Here is an 11,505-nt window from a genome sequence, read left to right on the forward strand (position 1 = left end):
AAAAAAAAATTACCCCTTACCATCTAATTTTAAGATACATTAATTAATTTTTATATTTTTATTTTATTTACTTTTATCCTTTCATTAAGTTTAGATAAAAAATTTTTATTAATTAATATATTAAAAAAATACTACCATATTAATTAAATAATTCAAAGTTTACATAATAAAAAGATTATGTAATTTTATTTATCAAATTATGAAAATAAAATATAAAATAAAATTATATGTATTTTTTAAAAATTATTATTTTAGAAATTATTCAAAAATAAATTAAAAAAATAATTTTATTATTTTAATATTATATATAAAATTTAATTTTTAATATCTTTTAATTAATATATTTGAAAATATTTTTTCAATAATAGTTTAATAATAATGCGAAATAAATTATGGAGGTAGTATATTTTTAAAAATAAAAAAATTAAATAATTAATTTTATTAAATTAAGGGGACTAATTAATATTTAAAAAAAAAAAGGGGAGACAAAGCTTAAACCAGCTAAAATGTCATATCCTGCGCCCACCTTGTACTACTGTTTTGCGTAAAAAACTATTCCGCGTGTCAGATAACATAAGCCGTAGTCTTGTCGGTTTGTAGTGTCTTATCATAGTCGGTGTTTTTACAGGCGACACTTGCAAGCGACCCCTCACACCAAACGTGTCCGTCAATTCTTCTCTTCAAGATACTTCTCTCTCTTTGGATACGGTCCAATTTCGGCTTCTCTCTTTTCAACCTTTTTTTTCAAGTACTTCCATAAATTAACAATGACTTGAGCATAGACTTTTCTTTCTTGGCTACTACTACTGTTGAAGCGGACATTGAGGTGAAAGCTAGTGTACACTGTGTGATATTTTCTTCTTTCCTATTTTTGGTTTTTTATTTTTTTTAGCTTAAATTTGATCTTGAACTCTTAGCAGAAGAGAGGAATACCATCGTCGTTTGGTTAGGAGCTGGGTGGTTAGGTGGTCGGTCCTCTTGCTTTCAAAGAGCACTTCTTTACAAGTTGTCTTCTGGGTCGGTCTTTTTTTATTGTTTTTTTGGTGGGGCTTGTCATTGGATTGGTCTTCTTGCTTTATAAATTATAAGTCTTTCTCGGAATCTTTCTAGTTTTGCCATTTGGGTCCTTTTTTTTTTTTTTCCTTTTTGTGATTAGTTGTTTGATTTATTTTCTTTTTTCGCTGTTGGCGATTTGTTGGTCTGCTTTAGCATTTTCTTTTCTTTTCCTTTCCGTTTTGTCTTTGTGTGGCAAAACATGGAGGAGAGATATGAGCCAATTAAGGATCTTGGTTCTGGTAATTTTGGGGTGGCAAGGCTAGTGAGGGATAAGAAGACAAAGGAGCTTGTTGCTGTAAAGTACATAGAGAGGGGGAAAAAGGTAAAAATTTTCCCTTTAATTCCTATTATCATGTATTTAAATTGTTAATTTCCTTCTCCCTTATTTGGATGGTTTGACATTCATAAATGGGTTTTGTACTAGTTGTTGAATTATCTTTGTTCAATTTTGATGTTTATCATTTTACCCTCCTTTCCAATTTGTGTTTTTAATGCTGTTTTAGATTATGGATTCTCTTTATTGCTTCTGTTTCTGGTTAGCATGTATTTTTTGTAAAGTTATAATACTTTACTTTTTTGGGAAAAAAGGAGAGTGGTTCATACTATATTTTGTACTGGTTGTTAGTGCATTGTTTAACAAAATTAGCATGTATCATAAAGAATTCCAGGAGAATATCAGAGCGGTTGAGTGAATTTGGTAGATGTTCCCTTTGTAGCTAGTATGGAAGTTGTGTTGAGCCATCCCTATCTGCCTAGATTTACTTGTTTTGGACTGTTATATTAAATTCGACTTTGTTGTCCCTAACTTTTCTTGAGCCTACAAGTGTGCATGCCATGGGTTGCAATTATCGTCAATTTCAGTCAGTAATCATTTCTGAATATCTCTGTGATGCTGTAATAATGCCATTGTGGTGTAACAATCAGTTTGTTTCTCTGAACTTTCATAATGCTCCGTAAGCATCATATATGTCCATGCAGTTGTACCATCAACATTTTATTTGCTGAATAAGGAAAATTACTATTTTTTCTACCAATTATAATCATCATGGCTTGGATATAAAGTTTTTTGAAAAGGTCATGGACTAATGCTAAATTTGTAGTTTGCTGATATTTATATTGCAATTGGCTGTTTGAAGGCATCATGCTTCTGAACTTGGATGGATGTTCGTTCATTGATCAAATTTTCTTTTCTAATATTATCTAGTGATATTCTTAATGTAAATGTTTATTTGTTTAGTTTTATGAATGTGGATTCTGTTTGTGGTGTCAGATTGATGAGAATGTGCAGAGAGAAATCATCAATCACAGATCTTTAAGGCATCCAAATATTGTTCGGTTCAAAGAGGTAAGAGGCTAATTCTGTATGTGTCTCACACAGTTTATCACGATGGCTTCTGAGGATTGCCTTTTGATTGAAATTTAGAGTAGTCACAATGTGTTGTTTGGACTTGGATATATTACAACATAATCAAGGTTCAACATTGACAGTGCATCATGCAAATGATATTTGGGACCAGAGGTTGCTGATAAAAGGCCATACGTGTTGTCTATGAAAACCTTTTCTATTTTCTCAATCTTTTTATAGTTGCATTATCTTTGTACAACCAATACGGGCTCATCAATGACAATGCTCTTCATAGCTGCTTTTGTTCAATTTTTTTTTTTGGTACTTTTAAAAAAAAAAAAATATGAACCATCATTTGCAACTTTCTTAGGTTTTGTAAACACACATGCAAAGACTTGAGTTCTATATTTAGGGTAAACATGCAAGGCCTTTTGGATAAAAAAAAAAAGCCAACATTTTCACTAATTTACAATTCTATACAGATGTTTTAATTTTGGACCAATTATCCAAAAATTTAAATTTTTAAGAAATTTTAGCTAAAACTGAAATTCAATTAGGGGAAAACTCACTTGTAGAGATATCCAAGAATTTGTATCAACAATTTCTTTCAACCCTCTCCTTTCTTTCTCTTTCTTCCCAATTCCTCTCTTCTATCTTCTGTTCTCTTTCCAATTCTTTCTAATTTCTTCTCATTCTTTCAGTTTCTTCCAAATTCTCTGTATCTCTGTTAGGGTTTTTAAGCCTAACAGACCTTCTATTGAACAAAGTGAAAATAAATCTTGATATGTTTGGTTTGTAAGTGAAACACAGTATTAGAGGTAACCTCATTTAGGCATGCGCCTATACCATACGCATTGCACTTAGGCCCAAAGTCCCTTTATACCTTAATGCGCATTGCAACTTTAATAACTATGATTTGGACATAAAGTTAGAGCTATTTACACAACTTGAAAGTGCTTGAGCCCAAGTTACTACTAGTAGGCTGTGCTAGTTCCCTGTACACGAGGTAACCTCTTCGTCAATACTCGACTTTCTTGTTGTGTCACATCACAATTAATAATAAGATCATTCCTTGTATATAGCTAATGTGATAATATTTCTAGACTAATCTCAACTATTAAGTAACAAGTATTCACTTGCTTTTGTTTTGTCCATTGGCACATTTACCCTATGCTAAAGGGTCTAAATCCTAGGTTGACTCTTGACATTTGTAACAAGATGACCTAAAGTTAACGCAATCTATAATAGCTAAATCCATTCATTGTTCCATTCATTGTTAATTTTCCAACTAAGTTCCTATTTTTAAAAGAATAGCCAAAGTCCTAAAGAACCACAAAAGCACGTGTGGGAAGATGTGTACATTAAATCTGTGTACTTAGTCATACATTTCATTTATTCCTGCATGATGGTTGAATGACAAATGTCAAATCTTGCCAAGAGGAACTCAGGAGATGCCTTCTTTTTTGAGTTAAACATGAATACAAACATGTTCTGACAAATATGATTTTCCTGAAGGTCTTGTTGACTCCGACACATTTAGCAATTGTCATGGAATATGCAGCTGGTGGTGAACTCTTTGCAAGGATATGCAGTGCTGGTAGATTTAGCGAAGATGAGGTTGTAAAGCTGTAGCTTGTATTCTGCTGGATGATTGTCCTTCTGTTTATATACACTGATGGATATCTAATTGGCAAATCCTTTTCACTACAGGCGAGATTCTTCTTTCAGCAGCTAATATCTGGAGTCAGCTACTGTCATTCCATGGTATGATGTGCTAGTTTTTTTTCCCGCTTTTTTATTTTTTTATGTTAAAAGTACTTATCTTATGCCATGTTGCATTTGTTGCAGGAAATTTGTCACAGGGATCTGAAACTTGAAAATACACTTTTGGATGGAAGCCCTACGCCCCGACTTAAAATATGTGATTTTGGTTATTCCAAGGTTCATGCTTGTTTTTATAATTTTCTTCTTCATTCTGCTCCTGGAGATTCTTTCTATTCAATTTTGAATATTTTCCTTTTTTTTAATAATAAATTTAATAATAAATTCAGTCTGCTCTGTTGCACTCGCAACCCAAATCAACAGTTGGAACACCTGCGTACATTGCTCCTGAAGTTCTATCTCGAAAGGAATATGATGGCAAGGTACCTAGTTTTAATTTGTCATGGAACATAGCTAAAAGGCCACTTCAGGTTTACTGTTCTGCTTTTCTAGAGAGCCTAACTTTGCATCTGTTATTTAATTAATTGGTATATGAACATTCAATTTTATCAGTCTGAGATTGTGTTTGCTATAAAAAAGAATAATACAGTTGAATCATCAAAGCAATAGAAATATTGACATGGAGTAAGGGGTTTTCTTTTTATATTAAATCTTTTGGTTCAAGAAGAAAAGTGATGCTAGATCCTTTAAGAACGATGTGGTGTTGTTTTCTGCATTTTTTTCTCCTCCTTTTTCTCATTCTTTTTCCTTTTTTTTTTATAAAAAAAAAAAAAAAAAAAAAAAGAGAAAATGAAAGTTTTTGTTACCGATCTCCGAATTTGAATTCAATTCAAAAGAAGGAGAAGACAAGAAGCCTTAAACATTTACTCTGTGGAACTGTATATATAACATATAGAGATAAAAACATCATAATGAAAATGCTCATTATAGAGATAAAAACATCATAATGAAAATGCTCATGACTGTTAAATTTCTTGAGTTAATGCTTGTTTACTTGTTCTTGTTCTGTGAAAACCATTATGTTGATTGTCCAAAGCAGTGAGCTCCATTGTTTTAGATTTTTGGAGCATCAAGTGTGAGATAGTCATCTGGATGAAGCTTTTCAATGTGACACCTCGTTTGGTCTTACCTTCATCGATTTCCTATAAAGTCAGAAAGTATCATTCTGCCGTTTTTATAGTGGTTGAACATACAATTCTGCAGTCTTCATACTGCAGTGCTTTATATTCTTCAATTTAACAGTCTAAAAAAGATGTGATGTTCTTAAGCATATTTCTAGAGTATAGAGTTGCTTATGGAAGCTTGTAGGCATGATCGCATGGTCAGATGAGAGTGGAACGAATTTCAGCTGCTTTATTTAAGATGGACTGTAGCATCAAGAAGTCATATCTTTGTATCTTTATACTTTTGGCATAGTGCTTGACTACTATTCCAGACAAATTTCTTGATTTAGCTATACATTTTTTGTATCCCATCATTATGGGACAAAAATGATGTCCTTTTCTCACCTTGCGTGGTCATTTGTTGGTTTATCAATTTTAGATTTCAGATGTTTGGTCGTGTGGGGTGACATTATATGTGATGTTGGTGGGAGCATACCCTTTTGAGGATCCTGAAGACCCTAGGAATTTCCGTAAGACCATTGGGGTAAGTTTCTCCCAAACACTAGTATGATCATTGGATGATGAATCTTCTTTTTCTCTCCAACTAAATAGTCTAATACCAAAGTTAATTTCATTCTTAACTTTTACAGAGAATAATGAGCGTTCAATACTCCATACCAGACTATGTACGAGTCTCTGCAGATTGCAAGCACCTCCTTTCTCGTATTTTTGTGGCTAATCCTGCCAAGGTAATACCAAGCAACATTTTCTTCATGATCTTCTCTCTGTTCTTTGACAGTTTTAATAGAAGTACAAGGAAGCATAGGAAAATGAATGATCTCATCAGTTTCACCAAGTACTAAAGAAACTTGCTCAATTTGTCTTAGCTTATGAAATGCAACTTTTCTGTTTTTACATACTTGTGTTTGGGATTGTTTCTGAATAAGTTCTGGAAAATTGATGATCAACATTTGGATTTGTCTTTTATGGATGACATCAAGTTCTCCTCCTTGTAAAATTTGCTAAAAGACAAAATGAAAAAGAATAAATTTGATGTAAGATAGATAGGAGGGGCCAATTTGGTGTATATCAATGCTTGATTAGCTTTTTTTATTGTGCTAATACCATCTGAGTCCTCCTTAAAGAGGATTACCATCCCAGAGATCAAGCAGCACCCTTGGTTTCTAAAAAATTTTCCGAAGGAGCTCATTGAAATTGAGAAGAAAAACTTTGCGGAATCAGAACGCGATCAACCAATTCAGAGTGTTGATGAAGTAATGTGTATCATACAAGAGGCAAAGATGCCTGGGGAAGTTGCGAAAGTCAGTGAGCAAGCTATTGCTGGTACATCTGATGACTGGGATGCTGATTTGGAATCTGAAATTGATGCAAGTGGTGACATTGGGCCCCCTATCTAAGCATGAGCTGACAAATTATGTGGAAAGGATTGTGTTCCTAGTTTCAATTGATTTCAGATCAAGTCTCACTTGCCTTTGTGAATCTATTTTCATTGTGAAGTATTGGTGTTGCCTTGGATTGAAGTTAAAGTAGTGCATATATACCATGTGGCGAAATGGGTCTTGTATTTACCGTGTAAAAATTTGCAGGATCGCATGCTTCATTGGAGGATTTTTAGCCATTGGCTTCAAGAACATTGTGCTTTTTTTTTTCCCCCCTCAACAATGTATTGTTTACGGTGGTGTTAAATTGTTAAAAAGACAGGTTTGTATTTGTTTCTGTGATGAAAAGTCAGCATAAAACTTTCATTCATTCTCACGTGTAATACAAGTGTAGATTGTGATCAGATTACAAGAAGTTTTACAAATCTGTTATCATTCTGTTTCTTGTTCAGCTAAGCAAACCATTTCTCTTTTCACCGCCATTACCCCTTCATCACTCTTGACAACCTTCTCATGGATAACTAGTAGCTACTCGTGTGGATGTGATTTTTTGCTTCTTTGAACTTCAAGATGCTAGATTTCTGCCATGCCATTGACGGTATAAGCTGTTGTGGATGAAGTGAGTTTTCTGTACGTCTTCTTAGTGAATGCTTGCAAAGTCGGCCGCTAGAGGCTAGGCCATTGATATATCTTTTATTCACTCTTAAATTAATAATTTCTTATTTGATGGATATAATCATTTATATTTATGATAATATATTTTTAATTATTGAAAAATCACAAAGTATATTTTTATAATAATTTTCAAGAATAATTCTTATAAAAATTCATTTATGGCATTGATGCATCTCTGTTTTTTTAGTTGAATGTAGATTTTTTTTTTCCATATATATATATAATGTAAAATCTCAGGATTTTAATTTGATAAAAATGAAAAATTTATCTCTTAAATAATAATGTATTAAATTACAAGATATATTTTTAAAATATTCCTAAAAATTATTATAAAAACATATAAATTTTTTTTAGAGCTAAAGATATATTATTACAGGTTTAAGTTATTGAATGTGGGAGTATGCTACTCAATGATAAATTATAAATCTATAGGTGAATATGATTGAAAGTGAAAGTTAGCATGATAAATTCAAATCATTGAGTACAATTTAAAAATTATCTTTAATTTTCAATTTAATTGCCAATTTTTTTTAGATTCAAAAAAAAAAACCTAATTAATACAGTACGCTTTAAATGATAAAAAAAAGATTATAATATAGGCAAATTAATTGTTTTTAAATAATAAATAAAATTTTAATAAACGTAATACAATGAGACAATTTGCATATAATATCATTTTATCATTTCAATTTTTAAATAACACTTTCATTTATTTATAATTTTTAAAGATTTATTATTATATCATGTTTTTTATTTTATTGTCTTTAAGTTAATAATTATATTAATATTATATTTTAACAATTAGATTAATGACAATATATAACTTTTCATGGAAAATATAATCTACCTAAAGATATAATAACTTTAAATCAATAAATATTTTATTTATAAAATTAACTAAAATAATATTAGAAACAAAATTTTAATTTAATTAATTAAATTTTATATTTATACAAAAATTATAAATTATTTAATGATTGCATTTACTTTAAAAATTAATATATATAATAACTTTTTACCCACTATGAATTTGACTAATGTACAATACGTGAAACTTTTGAGAAAAATATTATATATTTTTCCTTGAAATTTTATCAAACAACTACTAATTGAACTGTAAAAATTTAATTTCGTTGATTTTTCTAAAACAAAAATTATACTTAAATTATTATACAAAATTGGAAGTCATGATTTTTATTTTCAACAACTTATATAATTTGTTAATAAATTGTGCAAAATTTTCATTTTGTCTATAACCTTTGATCATTGATGAGTTTTGATACAATAAAAGAAAGAATAGCAATAGGAAGAGAAGATCCATGATGAAGAACTTCTATGTGGGTATCGTTTTAAACCAACTGAACATGAGCTTGTCTGTAATCTTTGAAGAAAGGTAAAGGGAAAGTCACTGCCTCTTGAAGAATGCAATTTTTATGGTGACAAGAACCCATGGGAGTTGTTTAACGAGAAATTCACCAGCTTGTTTGATGGGTTATTGACCGGTTATTTTTATTGTTTCACCAAATTGAAGAAGAAAGCAAAGTTAGAATTGAAAAAACCGCTGGTTCAGGGACTTGAAAGGGCCACTTAACACAATAAAAAACTGATGCAATGGGCAATTTATGGTTCAAGAATGATTTTGTCTTTGAACCAACAAGAAGCAAGGCTCTGTTTCTTCAAATAACTATGGGCATTGGATTATGACTGAGTTTTCACTTGAGGATGGAGGGATAAGTTGTTTCTTTATATGGGTCTCTGTTTTGGAATTTTCTTTATATTGGTGCCCTAATTATTCCAGTTTCTAAATGCCATTATGAAAGATTACTAATGTTGGAATGATAGGAGTAATAATATTTTGTTCATTATTTTCCCTTTCAGGTTGATAGTTTTGTGTTGTGCAAAATTTGAATTAAGAATTCATGTAAGAAGAGCAAGGAATTAACGAGCAAGGAGATATTGCTTTCAATGGATCTGGGGCTTTGAGCAAGGAGATATTGTTGCCCTCATCATCCCACATCTGGAGAATAAAAGAAAATTTCCAGCTGATGAAGAATGTGATAAAAACCCAAAAAGGATGCGACCTAGCAAGCAGACAGAATCATTTATGACGATAGAACAAGGTTTAGTAGTTTATTATGAACTTGTAGTCTCACCTGAAGGAATTAATTATGTGCTGACTATGGACTTTCAATTTCACCTGTAGAATTATATTCCTGTGTCTCAATTCTATCAATGGTTGATTTTTATGACTACGAAGCTGAAGAAATCAATTGTTGTATCTCAGCTCCATCAGAATCTGCCTTTTCTCATTGGAATTTGATAGTAGAACAAGAGAAACCTCCAAAAGCAGACTTAGCAAATCTGTTATCAGATAATTGATTATGAAGCCAAAGAAATTAATTCTTGTATCTCAACTACATCATAACCTGTCCTATGTCAATGGAATCTGATTGTAGAGCAAGAGAAACCTCCAGAAGTGGACTTAGCATTAGTGGTATCAGATAATGATTATGAAGCCAAAAAAAGCCCATGGAGTAGGAGAGAAACATAATATATTCTGGGAGGATTCAATCTTTGGTGACCATGATAAATTTTGGGAGAATATATCACTGCAATTGGAAGATAATTTTTGGGATTCATCGATGCTACAAGATGCACCAGAAGACAATTATAGCTCCATGTTCTGATCATCCATGCAACCACTTCCACCTTAAAACTCGTGTGGTTGCTAAGATGAAATTTTTGTAGGATGTTTTATGAATTTTTTTTTTGTTATTTTAACAAACATCATTAAGGAGTTTGAGCATATATAAATGGGAGAAGGTTTTATTATATATATATCCTTTCCTTTGGTTTCTATTTGAATTTCTCCGCCAACTTCCTTAGTAACCACTTTAGGGAATTCTATTGCAAAAAGTTTTTGATACATTTAGCATAGAAGAGAGCTTGGAATTGGTAATCAATTGTAATGATCTCTGCTAACTTGAGCTTAAGCAGCAATCATAAACATATTTACAACTCCTATTTTGTTGTCTTTATTTGTTAATATTTCATCTGCAAGAGATGAATGCATATTCTTTCTTAGTTTTGTTAAATTAAGATAATCTTCATTTTAGTTAACTAATCTCTTGTATGTTATTATTAAAGCTTAGGCCTTTTATTAATGGGTTGATTTTACACGTGTTTGATTTTAACCTGTAATTCCTTTACAAATGATAAAATGCTCTTAAAGTATCACTTCAAATTCTTTTGTAAAAGTAGAATATTCATTATAGTTTACTTATCCACATATCCAAACCATCAACAATCAATAGCAAAAGGACTCGAAACTCCTGGTTACTTCCTTGGAATGGAAGCTACACCCCGTAAAGATGGCCTACTCCTCACACAGTCTAAATAAATAAATGAATGACTTCCTTCATAAGGCCAAACATGCAAGCCATTTACTAATTAGACTATTATAGTTTATTAATATAACAAAAAAGCTCAAATCCTCAACCTTGAATTGTTCCTCTTACGTTAGTAAACACAAAAGTTAACAATTAAATAACATTATATTTACGCTTTCTTTTATCATGAGATACCAAAGCAATTGATGCATTTACATTCACAAAATCAAATTGTAAATAACATCATCAACTCATTAAGAGGAAGGCATAGTGGCATAGTTATTAAAAAATGGAACTTAAAACATACATTGAAGAACAAAAAATGGAAGATAAATTCTGCAATAACATTTTGCAAAAAACATGATATAAAATAAAGTAGGAGAGTTTGATTTTTCTAACATTTATAAAACATAATCAAAAGCTTAAAGTTACATAATAAAATGAAGATTAAAGATTAGAGGAAAATAGAAATTTCATTACTTAAAAGCAAAACATTTACAAAATATTAAACAAATATTTTCTTTTTTCTTCTTCTTCTTCTTCATTTTTTCTTTCACAGCTCACTCCCTCACTCCCTGCTTACAGCACACATATTTTTCACAGTAACAGCTCTTCCTTTTTATAGGCAAAGTAATGCCTTGTATAAGTTAAAAATTACACACCTAATACAAAGACAAATTCTAATAATTCTTGCTATAAACATGAAGAGCCATCCATTTTTCAATTAAACACATTACATTAACAAATTCTTTTGCAGCAAAATATCTCACTGTCCAACACTCTAGATTTTGAATGCAAAATCAAATTCATTACTC

General features: G+C 31.0%; 1 protein-coding gene across 2 annotated transcripts; it reads left to right on the top strand.

The window, feature by feature from the left end:
* The first annotated feature begins 679 nt into the window (after positions 1 to 679).
* On the top strand, positions 680 to 6,996 carry LOC110633542 (serine/threonine-protein kinase SRK2A). Of its 2 annotated transcripts, none has more exons than XM_021782187.2 (9): positions 680 to 1,378; positions 2,327 to 2,401; positions 3,917 to 4,018; positions 4,112 to 4,165; positions 4,250 to 4,342; positions 4,453 to 4,545; positions 5,666 to 5,770; positions 5,877 to 5,975; positions 6,834 to 6,996. In XM_021782187.2, exons 1-9 carry the CDS (start codon positions 1,256 to 1,258, stop codon positions 6,930 to 6,932), a joined length of 843 nt encoding a protein of 280 aa, XP_021637879.1. In that variant the 5' UTR covers positions 680 to 1,255; the 3' UTR covers positions 6,933 to 6,996. The 2 variants fall into 2 exon arrangements, with proteins under 2 accessions (XP_021637879.1, XP_057996685.1); XM_058140702.1 differs by having other exon boundaries at positions 693 to 1,378; positions 6,372 to 6,996.
* The last annotated feature ends 4,509 nt before the right edge of the window (positions 6,997 to 11,505 follow it).

Source organism: Hevea brasiliensis, chromosome 18, assembly GCF_030052815.1.
Source record: "Hevea brasiliensis isolate MT/VB/25A 57/8 chromosome 18, ASM3005281v1, whole genome shotgun sequence".
NCBI classification, from domain to species: Eukaryota; Viridiplantae; Streptophyta; class Magnoliopsida; order Malpighiales; family Euphorbiaceae; genus Hevea; species Hevea brasiliensis.

What these genes read in the sequence shown, in the direction of transcription:
- LOC110633542 (XM_058140702.1), top strand. Translation starts at nt 1,256, where the DNA reads ATGGAGGAGAGATATGAGCCAATTAAGGATCTTGGTTCTGGTAATTTT. An exon ending in GTAGATTTAGCGAAGATGAG is followed by an intron (nt 4,019 to 4,111) that starts GTTGTAAAGCTG and finishes TTTTCACTACAG; the next exon opens with GCGAGATTCTTCTTTCAGCA. An exon ending in GTGATTTTGGTTATTCCAAG is followed by an intron (nt 4,343 to 4,452) that starts GTTCATGCTTGT and finishes TAATAAATTCAG; the next exon opens with TCTGCTCTGTTGCACTCGCA.